The 13,326-nt window shown below is 49.7% G+C and overlaps 1 protein-coding gene across 3 annotated transcripts; it reads right to left on the reverse strand.

The window, feature by feature from the left end:
* Nucleotides 1-224: 224 nt before the first annotated feature.
* Nucleotides 225-12,832, reverse strand: SEPTIN3 (septin 3). Of its 3 annotated transcripts, none has more exons than XM_048931141.1 (10): nt 12,627-12,832; nt 8,780-8,971; nt 8,188-8,316; nt 7,720-7,801; nt 6,840-6,977; nt 6,415-6,532; nt 5,868-5,963; nt 3,762-3,858; nt 3,266-3,317; nt 225-2,547 (listed from the first exon to the last, which is right to left on the reverse strand). In XM_048931141.1, exons 1-10 carry the CDS (start codon nt 12,634-12,636, stop codon nt 2,412-2,414), a joined length of 1,050 nt encoding a protein of 349 aa, XP_048787098.1. In that variant the 5' UTR covers nt 12,637-12,832; the 3' UTR covers nt 225-2,411. The 3 variants fall into 3 exon arrangements, with proteins under 3 accessions (XP_048787098.1, XP_048787090.1, XP_048787106.1); XM_048931133.1 differs by having other exon boundaries at nt 3,762-3,861; XM_048931149.1 differs by lacking the exons at nt 225-2,547; nt 3,266-3,317; nt 3,762-3,858 and adding an exon at nt 5,061-5,688.
* Between the last annotated feature and the right edge of the window lie 494 nt (nt 12,833-13,326).

A 13,326-nucleotide genomic window follows, 5' to 3' on the forward strand; every position in this document is an offset into this window, starting at 1 on the left:
GAGCTTCTTGTTATGGGGTTTTTCGCGTGTTTTTATGCTTTTTTCTTCTTCTTCTTCTTCTGGAGCGTGGAACCCTTGTCAAGGAGCCCGCAGGCCTCTGTTGGCCTTGAATAGGCCTGACTCGTGAGTCAGGGTCTGTGCCTTTCTGCAGGCATCTCCCCACCTGCCCTGTGCTGCCCCTCTCAAAGAGGTTGTGTCTGTGTAGGGTTTGCTGTGGCATTGAAGGACACCAAGCTTGCTTTTCTCAGTGGGCCTTTATGCATCTCTTAAAAACAGTTCACTGTAGGAAATTACAGAGCAGAGCATCAAAACCACTTCATTACAACCAGTCCCCCAGAATCTTACACATACACAGCAAACTGCGTGGCCTTCATCCCACAGCCCAAGGTTCAGGCATGGAAGCACTTCCAGCTTTGCTGCCAGTAGTTGCAGCTCTCTGCCATGCCCTGACTGGGTCTGGCATCATGGCAGATGACACGGCGACATCTCTTGTCTGGTGACCATCACGCTCCAGTGATATATTGTGGAGAGCTGAAGTGGCTGGCTGGTGGCATGAGCTGGGAGGCTCTTACCCCATGACAGCTGATGTGTCTGTAGCAGCGTGACCTCTGCAAGGCCTGTATGGTGGCTGCAGATAGCAGTGAGGAGCAAAGTTCTTGTCAAGGCTGAAGAAGCCTGGTGCTGAGGTGGGATAGTGGGTACGAGGCTGCGTGAAGCACTAAATGCTATGAATGTGGTGGGGGAAAAGGATGAGAAAGACTGGGAGGACCTTCGTGTCCTGGCAGTGCTGAGAAGAGCTGATGTGTGTGGATGGATGGGAGTGGGATGGAAGAGACATTAGCTTTGCAAAGACAGCACCACAGAAAGCCACAATACGAACGCGAGCTTCTAGATGGTTCCGCAACACTTGGATCGATCTCATCCTGGCCCTGAACATCTCTGTCCACAAACCTCAGGCTTTGCTTCAGTCATGCCAGCCTTTCCAGCCTCCTCCCAACCCCACATACTTCCTGTACTTGCAGCACTATCATCCCACACCATAACCTTCTGCATGTGCGCTGCTAATGCAACCAGATGTTCTCCTGGGGTGCAGCCCCTGGCAGCTGGGTACATGCTTCTTCTAGATGAGGGCAGACTGTCATGCTCAAGGCAGTTGTGAGCCCTCTCAGAGTCATCGTCCCTGGAGTTGTTCCAGAATCATGTGGATGTGGCACATGTGGACATGGTTAGTGGGCACGGTGGTGGTCGGTTGATGGTTGGACAAAGTGATCTTAGAGGTCTTTGCCAACTATAATGATTCTATGAATCTATAATTTAGCCTCCAGTAAAACCCTGCATATTTCTCCTTACGGGTTTTTACCTTCTCTCCATGCTTCCTCTAAGTGAAGGTGAAACAGCAGCTTTTCAATATGACACAACAAAAGCACATTGATAAGGAAGAGGTGAATGCAGAGAAGGAGGAAAGGACTCAGAAAGGGAAGATTTTGAAGGACAGAAAGGGCTGGGAGCAGAGAAAGTGAGATAAGGAGAGAAAGGGAGAAAGCTATAGAGGGTTAAAAGGGAGTGAAGACAAAAGTAAAGGAGAGGACATGGGAGGCAGGAGAGCTGTATGAGGGGCAGGGGATTAGCACAGGCTGGGGCTGCTGGGGCTGCTGGAGTGACAAACATAGATATTTTGGTGAGGAGAAGGTATTTCTTGTGTTCCCATCACCAGTGGACACCAAGGAAGACATCTTGGTGTTCTTTTATTCTTTAATTCTGGAAAATATGGCTCTTTCCCCCAATTACTTTGATGTTTCTCAGATAGATGCTACAGCTCACAACCTGCCTCCTTCTACCACTCACTTTCCCTGAACCACAAAACCTGTCAATCTGTCACTTCTCTCATCTATTCACTTCCAAGGTGCCATTTCACTTTGCAAGCCACAGCAAAAAATTGAGATAAAATGCTGTGCCACCATCCTCCCTGAGCAGTCAGCTACCTTCCCACCCACAAAGAACTCTGCCATCTGCCCCAGAGTCTCTCCGTGCCACATCCCCAAGGAATAAAAACAGGACCCCAGCATGCCCCACACCTCCCACTTCCAAAGCCCTCTTGCCCCCATAAGTTATTCCCCCACCCCTACTTCCCCCAGATAAGACACACAGCTGAGACACAGCAACGAGAGAAAGGAAGATGACAGACAGTCCACTGTGCAAAATACAAACCGAGAATGAGGACAGTTTGGGAAGGGCAGAGAAGATGCCTTTGGTCCCCCTCTGGCACACAGGTAGGCACACGCACACACACGCACCCTCTCACACACACAGAGGATGCTCCACACGCTTCAGAGACAGGCTCGTGGTAGAGCCAGGGGTAGCAGGGGTGGGTTGTTGTATCCAGAGACACCAGGTGATGTCAGGGGTGTCATTCACAGGTTACTTTCATGGTTTTCCTCTGTCTCAGAGGTCATGGGGGGCAGCCCTCCATTGTCATTCAGCCTCTTGGCCCTATAGGTCTCATAGTGGATGTTGTGGGTCACTTCTTTCAGGTCCTGAAGGTGAGTCCTGCGTGGGACAAAGTGAAAGAGGATATGATAACCATCATCAGTGCTATCAGTGTTAGCTTTCTGTCCATCACTGTATTCTCCAGTCAGTTCTCCAGTCAGTCTGGTTAGCAAACTTACCCTCTTCCTATACAGGTGCCATAATGCAACAGAGAGATGGAATATCTGTGTACATAGGCAGGATGCAGGAAATAGACTACAGTCTCTCTCTGTGCCCCCTACCCTGTCACTGGGCAGCACCACTGAAAAGATGGTCTAGGATGGGGTAGTGGATTCTGTATCACTGACTTCAATCCAAACCTATGTCAGCAACAACTAGAAGTTGTTGGAACCTAATGCAATTAATAGGATTAAAGAAGGGTGCTATTACCCTGTGTTTCTTGATCATACGTGATACCCTGTGTCCAGATCATACGTGAAAACCAGCACCTACTTGACATAGTGGTCAAGAGAGGTACTAGAGTAATACCCCTAAACTCAATCCAACCCTGCCCCACATAAGATTTTACTGCCTGAAAAGTGCTTTATCTTCCCTCCCATAAGGGCTATTTCACTCTATGTGGGTCTCAGGAAGATTCCCTTCTCATCAAGAGATGAGAATCATAGAATCATAGAATCACTCAGGCTGGAAAAAACCTCAAAGATCATCAAGTCCAACCATGACCTAACCATAGCACCTAACTAAAAACCCTAAATCATGGGCATGACTGTGGCCTTACCTAATGACAAAATCTCGAAGCAGGGCAAATTCACAGTGAGTGAGGTTTTCCACTGAAAATAAAGCAAGGAAATGTTACAATTGATTTTTCAGCAACCTGTTTGTGGTTACAGAGCATGGGATGGTCATTGCTATGGGACATGCGTGTTTCAGGTGGCATGCTTCAGAAAGAATGGACAGTTGTGTGAACAGCAGACAAGCTCTCTCAGGCATTGAGCAGATATGCTGAGTGGTCACAGGTGGGTTTTCACAGGAAAACCAAGGAGATCAGCTTCACACACCCCACGGTGTTGAGGATGGTTCTGCCAGTTAGCAATAGTGGTAGCACATTGACAATGGCAGTTCTCTCCAAGCGGAGCAATTTGAGAGTTCTCTTATTGCTCAGTTTCAAACAAACAAACAAAAACCAACCACAAAGACAAAAGGCATGGGAAAATAGCTATGGGAAGTGTTATCAGGACCCTGTTATTATCTCCCAAAAGCAAGACTTTCCTTACCTTCAATGATTCCCCAAGGTGTTTTCCTGCCCAGGACTCTTTTGCCATTCACTTGGTACTCCTTGTCACTGCCCACTACTGCGAAGGGCATGCTTTCCTGCTAGGGAAAGATATGTGGAGACACCTATCAAACCTGTTCCGAGCAGCACCATCACTGTTCCTTAGCCACCTCTCCTCCTTGCACCTTATCAAATGCAAAGCCTTCTGCAAGGGAGGAGGTTCTCCACAGCAAAACTCCACTCATCATTGCTATCCATAGCACTTTGGGCTCTTGCTTTACTGGTGTTCTTGCACCCCCTGGGCTTAGTGTGTACCTTAAATCAATGCCAAAGGCTCCAGAGAAGGGAGTAAAGCTTTTCTGCACACATCTCCAGCATTTCTGAAGGGCAAGGTGACCAGAGAGGAGGTGCTTTGGCATACCAGGTGAGTGTCTATCATCCTGGGGCTCCTCACAGGAATACCTTGCAGAGAGTATTTCTCATCAAGTTTGCAGTTCTTCGCTAGAAAATCTCACAATCCCCTCAACAGAACATATGAATATTCAAAGCTCAATTACTGAAATGGTTGTACTGAGGAAGGCCAGAAAACCCTGGGAAGTGGGACAGTAGGTGAAACTACTGTGGATCAAGATATCTTTATGCACAGGTAGAAAGTTCCTGCTTCCAGAGAACAGACTGAGAGATTCTACTACCCATAAGGCTGTCTGCTGTTCATAGATTTATCCTGCTTTGTAGACTTCCCTGGACCTGGGAAGGGATTGCAATTACCACAGGAGTGGGATATTTTATTATTATTTACTCTTTATTATTAAGTTTATTTCTTACATGTGAGACTACCAAACCCAAAGCAATTAGGCTGAAGTACAGAACAAATTGTGGTGCCTTCCTCTCAAACAGTAACAGTTTGGAGGAGAAGCAAAACCCATCTGGTCTCCCCAGAGCGTGTGATGTGTTGCCAAATGGGAAATGATTAATGAATCTGGAGGAGGTGGGAATTTCTGCTGGGGCTGTGGCAGCTAGGGAGCTTGAAGGAGCAAGTGTCAGGCTGCCAGGCAGTTAGTTACTGCTAGAGTTTCTTGACGACTAATGTGGAAGACAATATTTCCATGAATAGTTTAGCCCTAAAAATAATGAGTGGACTAACTAAATGCAGTAGCATCACAAAGCCAGGAGGTGTTGTCAGTACAGAGGCAGACTGGGTTATTATCCAGGAAAATCTAAGTAAGTTTGAGGCACAAAGAATAGCATTTAGGGAACACCAACAAGTTCTGCTATGACTTCTGCTATGACATTGACAAGCAATGACTGAAGGAGGGGAAGGACCCCATGTGCCAGTCAGTCACAAGATGACCACAAGTCACCAGTGTGATGTGATTTTTAGAGAGCACATGTGGTCCAAGGACTCAGCAGTTCAGATCTTAGAAAAGACAGAGGAGTATTGGGTACCCACACCAGTGCCAGAAAATCAAATCAAACTAGAGTAGGCACATAAAAAAGTGGTGATGTAATACGGGAGAATGGAAGCTCGACCAAAGGAGCTTGTCTCATTTAGCTGACCAGAAAAAGGCCAGTGCAGGATAAGATTGTTCTCTAGCTGATGGGACCAATAGGTAGGAGAAATGTTTGAGTCAGTGTTGGCACAAGAACACATATAATCCTGGGTACAACCTGTCCATGAACAAACACAGGCTGGAAATTAGATGGTTTCTACCTTTCTGAGGTAGGAATAATGAGATATCCCTTCTCATAGGAATTGGCAGGGCAAAGCACTGAATTACTTTTCAGGTAGAGTTTGGCCTGAGCTCAAGAGAAGGTTGTTTGGGACAGGGAATGAGCTTGTCCCTTTCGTCCTTAGCAGAGGCCAAATGGCATTCAGCAAGAGGAGGTGAAGTAGAGTCCTTTCTTTCTCACTCAGCCTTCCTAGCACCCTGTGGACATGACAGGGACAAATTAAACTAGGAAGGATGAATGGCATTCTCTTGTGTCCATTGCACTTTTCACTCAGGGACCACAAAGCACTTAAAACCTAGTGACACATCTTTTTCCCTCATTAAATCTGACCAGCCCTCAACCACCCTTTCCCCTCCCACAATAAAATGCTTCCTACCCTGATTTTGTCGTTTTCTGTTTTATCCTCCAAGTCCTCATCAAATTCTTTCTGGGGGTAAAACTCGATCCCATTCACTTCTAGCTCTTTGCGCACCTGGGCAGAGAGAAATTTTGGAGCACAAAGCAACACAAACCTAAAGGGAAGGCAGGCAGGATGGTTGGGCAGACATATCTGGGACATCTTTCCAGTGGGGAAGGGCTGGAAGGACTGTCCCTTCCAGGTGTGCAAAGCAAGGACACATGGCAACAGTGACAAGTCTTTGTTCCCCAGCCCCATCTGCTTGTTTGGCTCTGTAATTCCCATGACAGAACATATCATGGAATGTCATAGGGATGCCCACTGTTCTTCCTCCTCTAACAGATGTGATCTCAGAGCCATGGACAGCTGCATCTTCAGGGCAGTGCCAGGACTTACCCACCAATCCAAGATGGACTCTGAGAGCCTTGGGGACTGAACTACAGTCCCAGCAGAAAGGATATGGCTCATCTCTCCCATCTCCCAGCCAGGGAAGGGAGGAATCCCATGCAGAAGGAGAAATACTCACTCTTTGTTTGAATTCGGTCTTCTCCTCCAAGGTCATGGTGTCAGCCTTGGCAATAACCGGGATGATGTTCACTACTTTGCTGAGATGTTTCATGAACTCCAGGTCCAAGGGCCGCAGGCTGCAGCCCAAGAAGGAACAACATGGAAGGGGTCACTTTACCCTCCTTGCCCTTCTAGTGACTCTCCCAGCATCAGGGCATCTGTGAGGCCTCCATGTTCCCATCCATCCTGCCCACTCCCAAAGAAAGCACAATGGTGTTTCTCCTGCCTTTGTCAGACCCTTTCAAGCCCTGCAAAGTTAAGCTAATAGTATCCAGCCCAGCTGGTAGGAATCCTGGTCCTGCAACTGTGACTGAGCAGTACAGGGTGTATATCTGCCACAGTGGCATGAAGGGGATGAGGAAGGACAGGGAACTGCATACGTACGAGTGGCCCGTGGGGGAGATGAAGTAGAGGCAGCAGTGCACTCGTGTGTCTGGAATTCGTTTCTTCCTTGCAATATTCACCTCCTCTTTCAAAAATTTTTCATATTGCTCGTTGATGTATTTCTCAATAGGCTCCCAGCTGTTAAGGTGGGAGAGAGAGGTGAATAGACAGGTACAAATCTCCTCAGATTCCTGCCTACAGCTTTCCCAGCTCTGACAGCATTAAAGCAGATGTTGGCATTAAGGAAAAACAAAACAAACCAACCAAACAAACAAACAAAACAACAACCCACCACCAGCAGAGATGTTTAACAGTTTTCCAACTGAGCAAACTGCTATGGAAGTCAGCAGTTAAATCAGTGGAAGAGGGGAGAAAAGACCCGATGGTGCCATGCCAGGGGCTGCTGGGGACCAGTCTCTGTGAGAAATGTTGGAAAAATTTGAGTTGCCTGATTCTGGGCAGAACAGCTCAATTTTCAGCTAAAGGAGCACATGTAGAATTCAGTGGAATTCAGTCTGAGAAGGGGATTACAGTTTTTTGCCTGGTTCCATGGCAGTGAGTTGGTCCGGCAGCATGGCTGCATTTTACCTGTGTTGGGGGGTGAAGGGTTGAGAACAGAATGAGGGCAGGTGTTTCCTAGTGTTTGAGTGAGGGCAAGGTTTTTAAGGCGTAGAAATAAGCACTCACTATTTAATGTGCACATACCTTTGAGCACACACGTAAACACGTGGTGCTCAAAGTTCTGCATCCCAATTACTGACCTCTGAGTGCAACAGGATCCCAGACATTTTCCAATGGTAAGTAGCTGAGCAACACTTCATGTATCAGCATAACTGCAGCCCCTTATGGGACATAAAGGTCTTGATGAGGTAAAACTCACCAGTTCTCATTGTTGATCTGGTCTCCAAATCCTGGGGTGTCGATCACTGTCAGCTTCATTTTGACCCCACCTTCTTCAATAACTGAGAAAGAAATTGCAAATCGTCATAAGCCTCCCTGGGAACCTGCTGCATCATGAGTCTCTGTGTCTTACAAGAGAACAAGAGTGTCCTGCCCTCATCCCTGTGCAGTGGTATAGAGCATTAAATGTGTGCAGATAGGAATCACCAATGTCTTGGCAAGGGAAATACTTCTAACACTTTTTCTGCCTCTTGCTTTTGTCTATGACATCAGTGGAATGCACCACTGCATAAGAAAAACATTGGCTATGTCTGAGGTCACCTGAACCTGGCACTTCTCTTTCAGGTTCCCATGGAGAAAGGGCTGCCTTACAGCAAAGTACTGGGCTCTTCTGAATGACCAGGCAGAAGCATCAGCCTCGCCTGCATCCCAGCAGGCTGGCTCTTACCGTGTCCAATAGCTTTGATCTCCACTGTCTTGGGGATCTTCTCCTCCCGGTTCCAGCCTGAAGATTTGCGGCTTACTTGGGATTTGAAGAGGGTGTTCACCAGCGTAGACTTTCCCAGCCCACTTTGACCTGAGAATTGCAAAGAGGAAGCTTACAAAATCTGCCACAGCCCAACAATGGAAGCAGACAGAAAGAACAGAGCCAGAATGAACAAGTGTTGTAGGTATCTCCCTGTCTTGTACAGGGTATCATTTCAGATTGGATAATAGGAAATTTTTTTTCTTTGAAAGAGTGGTGATGCATTGAAACAGACTGCCCAAGGAGGTGGTGCAATCACCATCGCTGGAGGTGTTCAAGAGCTGTATGGATGTAGCACTGAGGGACATGATAAGAGGGCATGGTGTGGATGGGCTGATGGTTGGACTGGGTGATCTTAGTAGTCTTTTCCAACCTTAATGACTCTATGATTTTCCCAGAGTGAGTGAGCATTGTCTAATCCTTCATGCCCTCCCTTCAGGGCTTGCTCTCCCACCTGGCCTCATGAGAGTGCATCCAGCCATGGTTCCCAGTTCCTCCACCAATCCCTTCCTACCTACAACCATAATGTTGAAGTCAAAGCCTGTCTTCATGGTCTTCTTGCGCATCTGCTCAATGATGGTGTCAATTCCAATGTAGCCCAGTAAGTTGGCATTAATGCCCACGGGTTTCATCGGCACAACTGGCTTTTGTCGTGACTCTGGAACTAGCTCAGACATGGCTGCTTCGTTTTTGTTCTCCACTGGTCCTGCACAGGGAGAAAGATTGAGAAATCACCAGTCAGGTGTGATTAGAACCTCCCTGCTGCCCTGTGGAAGGTAGCTTTAAGTGTCCATTTCAAGGGCTGCTGAGCCCTTGAACAAGACAGCAAGATTTTAGCAGTAAGGCTCTTCATGGAGGAACATCCACTTGAGTTTCCAGCGTATTCTTCTATGTATCACTGTGGATGAGGAGTTGGACAAGCAGGGCTCCTTGAGCATAGAACGTGTTGATGGCTATCTCCAAACAGCAGCAGCACACCTAGTGAAGTTGGCTAGGCTCCTCCTAATCAGGGGCTAGAGCACCAGTGTGAGTCCCCTGCTTGATTTGCCTCCCAGTTCTCACCAGAATCCACAACCTCCACACTTGCCTGCTGCCTGCAGATCAGTGCGGTTTGTCATGCCTACCAGTAAACTGTGTTTTGTCCTCCCTCCCCTCTCTGCTTCTTCCATGAAAAACAAACCAGCAGAGAAAAAGGCTCTGAGGGCTTCCTAGCCTCCCTGACTTTTTTTCAGGTGATGGCACACACATTTTGGGACAGGCCTTGGCCATTCATCTCCATCTCTTGCCTCATTAGTGAGCAGCTCCCACTCACCTCAGAAGGAAGCTGGAGGTTGGGAGAAGACAAGGCACAAAGGAAAGCTGTTATTGGTGGGGAAGGGAGGCACGAGGGATGGATCTGGACAGAAAAATGAAAGGGGGATGGGAATCAAGTACCTTTCATATAGAAGCAGCTGCAAACTGGAGCTTCTCCCACTCTAATTACTATGCTTTATCTCATTAGAGGGTTATTTTTCCAGGACAAAGACAGCATGCTCTTTTGCTTGGTAAGCACTCCTCTTATTCTGGATGCTACTTCCATACAACTATTTCACACTAAATTATCCCTTTCCATCATTTCAGCAGAGTTTGTTTTTGCTCCTCTCAGCAGATCCCACTGGCTGCAGAAGAGCAAGCGAGTGGCCAGGCAGGTGACTGCCATTTTGGGGTCACTGACAGCACCAGGGAGAGAGAGCTCAGCTATAACAGGCCAGGAGCAGGGCAAAGTGGGGAGATTTTGATCATGGATAAGTCCTGAAAGTCTCAGCCTTGAACCAGCTCTGCTGGAGGATTCCCCTGCCTCTACTCCCCACGGAACAGCACCAGGGGGGGACCAGGGCACATGAGAGAGTGCTGGCCAAGCCAGGCTGGCAATTGGGAACACCCCACGCTGCTGGCGAAGGTGATCTGCCTATCTGAGCACTTCTCACAACCCAGCCATCACAGCTCACCTGTACTCTCCTGCTGACAGAGCCTCCCCTCAGGCTCTCCGTGTCTTTTTCCAGCTTTCTCAAAGCTGCTGCCAGCCAGAAAACCCTGCTGCATGGAGAGACGAGTCAGCCAGCTCTTCGCTACCCTACCCTTCACTTGTCCTCTCCTGCCTGTCCTGTGCCATCTGTACTATCTTCACATGACTGGGCCATGCCCCAAATCTTGCAGTGCCCACACACAGCTTTGCTCAGTATCTTTTCAATGCTGGAATAACTATGGAGGGGACTAAAGGCAGAGGGGAAAATGAGCCATCGTTTGTTGTTCCTGGCCACAAGTTGCCAAAGTCTGCCAGAGCAGCCTGCATTGGGGTCCCACCTATCCCAGAGTTTGGGAGAAGGCAGAGAGGGTCTAGATGGAAGGAGGGAGCTGGCAGCCACCATCAGGGCTCACTATAAGGCTGATAACCCATACCTCAATCTCACTGCACTGAAGGACACTTTGCCCACAGCTGTTGCTGACTGCTGTGGACAATGCAACACCCTGCCATCCCTAGGCAGCCTTCACGGCTCAAGTGGCTGGAGCACATATTTCCGAGTCAGGTTCCAACAGCACCTATAAAAAGCCCTGGGATCAGGAAAAAAAAGCTCCAGAAGTCTTCTTAAATAATTCCTGGACTGTTTATCAGTGATGTGGGTCTGGGAGTTCTGATTTCAGGGTCAGAAGGCCTCAAGGTAGAGAATACCCCTTTTCTCTCAGTCACTTGCCTTTCCCTCCATGTAGGGTGCTTCCCACACAGTCTCTAAATGGGAGCCCACATTTGACAACGGGATACCTGAGGGCTTTGTGCAATGATTTTCCATCTCTTGGCTCCTACAGAGGAATCCAAGGAGACAACTGAAGGCCAGCCAGCAGGAGGTCAGGGCATGCAGGACTGGAGCCAGAGCTGTGGGGCACCTCGAGCCACAAAACGTGCCTGCCTTGTCCCTTGGGGACAGCTCTGCTTTAGGGGCTGTAATGCTAAGCCTCATTACAGCTCTGACTGAATGGTCAAGGGTAGCATTATGCATCCCAGGCACATCCCATAGTCCTGCTGACCATTCCCTCCAATGTATCCATTGACAGAGAGCTATGGTCAGTGCAGCTGTGATGAAAAGAGGGTTAGCCAAGGTTAACCACTCACATCCGCTGTTTGCATTACCACCCATTTCCTTGCTGCTTTGTTCTGTGTGCTAAGCAGAGCTGATTTAAGAGGGTGGCTGCAGTGATGGGCTCCCTGGCTGCAGGCAGAGCTGCGCACCTGGAGTCAGGGCTTGCAGTGAGAAGAGCAGCTGTGGGTGCCCAGGGAGGCTCCAGTCAGCTCTGCCAACCCACCCCAAAACCTCTCTCTGAAGGCCACAGCCAGCAAGAGGCACCACTACTGCACAACATCCGCGACAGAAATGGCCCTGCAGACCAGCTGTGGGCTCAGACACTGGGACCTCCATCCACAACGCCCTGTGGCAGAGCAGCCCCGATAACCTACATACAGCCTTATCACCTCCCCCTGCCTTCCCATCCTTTGTCTGAGTGGCATGAGGGAGGGGGGGGCTGCAAGGAGGCGGCCACCACCACAACCTAGCTTTCAGCTCAGGAAAGCTGCTTCACTCCCACGCATCCACGGCCTCGCTGCAGCTCTCCTGCCCTGACTGGAGGCACTGACCCTGATGTGTCACACTCCTTTGCCACCCATATGGCTCCAGACCTGTGTCCCTGCTCCCCAGACTGAGCATCACAGGGTATTTCAAGCTGGGCAGGGGAACTTATCCCAGCATTTTGGGCTGACGCAGCCTTGCTGGCAGCAGCCTTCCTCCATGTGCCCTCACTGCTCTGCAGAGGGCTTTGGCTGCAGCCAAATCTAGGGCAGCATGTGCCGAAGCCTCTTCAGAGATGCAGGAGCTGGCACAAGCTGGCATATCCTCAGCTGTACCCTAAGGTAAGGGAATGCTGAGCATCCCAGGACCGGGGCATCCATCCCACCAGAGATGCCTATCCCCAGCCCACCCACCAGCTCCCACATAGGTGCCCGGGGAGCAGCACAGAACACCCCACCACCCCGGCAACGACAAGGGATAAGGCAGAGACAGAGCAGCTCGTGGGTTTTCCCGGCCCTGGACCAGCTGGGATTATCTCTGTCTTTCAGAGCAGCCCCTGGCGACAGCTACTCTGCATCAGCACCACAACCGCCAAGCCCACTCCTGCTCCTTCGGTGCTACCATTGAAAGATGAGAAGGAAAAATACGAAGCTGATTCCCCCCACTGCCCTCTGGAGATACTGATCCCCAGCAGCGCGGGGGCACAAGAAGCCTGAGTGTCTCTCCGGTATCGCCCAGCCCCGCCAGCCCGCAGCATCCTACCTTTGAACATGAAGCTTCCTTTGTCTGCGAACACTCTCCCCAGGGGGTGGCTCTGCCCCCACTGTCCTAAGCTTGACGTCGGCGCAGCACGGTGGGCTACAACACTCCGCTTTTACCTCTCTCTTTCTTTCCTGTCCTCTTCTACCCCCTCTCCTTCCCTCCTTCTCCAGTGGCTATTTCAGCTGAGCGGAGATGCTGGTGCTGCTCCTGCTGCCACTGTCATGTGACCTGAATATTAAACATCGCTGCAAAATCCCCCCCCCGCCCGCGCTCCCTCCCGAGCTCCATTCCTGCTCCCCACAGGGTGGGCACGGCGGTGGGGATGAAGGAGCACCACAGATGGGCTCCACGCACCATGAGGGGGCCTTCGCACAGCCACCCACCCCTGCCCCCCCCCCCACATCACCTTCTCCCTCCTGAGCATCCCTGAGTTTAGCTGCCTGTTTGCAGAGGGAGTATTTAACCCTTTGTGGCTGAGAAACCATCCCCCCCTTCCTGGATATTTCTTTATTTTAGGGGATGGCAGGGCCTCACAGAGAGGGGAAATTGGGAATAGTGAACAGCTCATTAAGACCCATTTGCCCTTCAGCTCTGCTTGCAGAGGCGTGAGAAACCTCTCCTCCCTTGGCACTGCAATTGCTGGCTGCCTGCCCCCAGTGCAGAGACACAGCCATCCCCTGTGCATGTGCATGTGTGCCTG

The sequence above is a fragment of the Lagopus muta genome, chromosome 1, assembly GCF_023343835.1.
Source record: "Lagopus muta isolate bLagMut1 chromosome 1, bLagMut1 primary, whole genome shotgun sequence".
NCBI lineage: Eukaryota > Metazoa > Chordata > Aves > Galliformes > Phasianidae > Lagopus > Lagopus muta.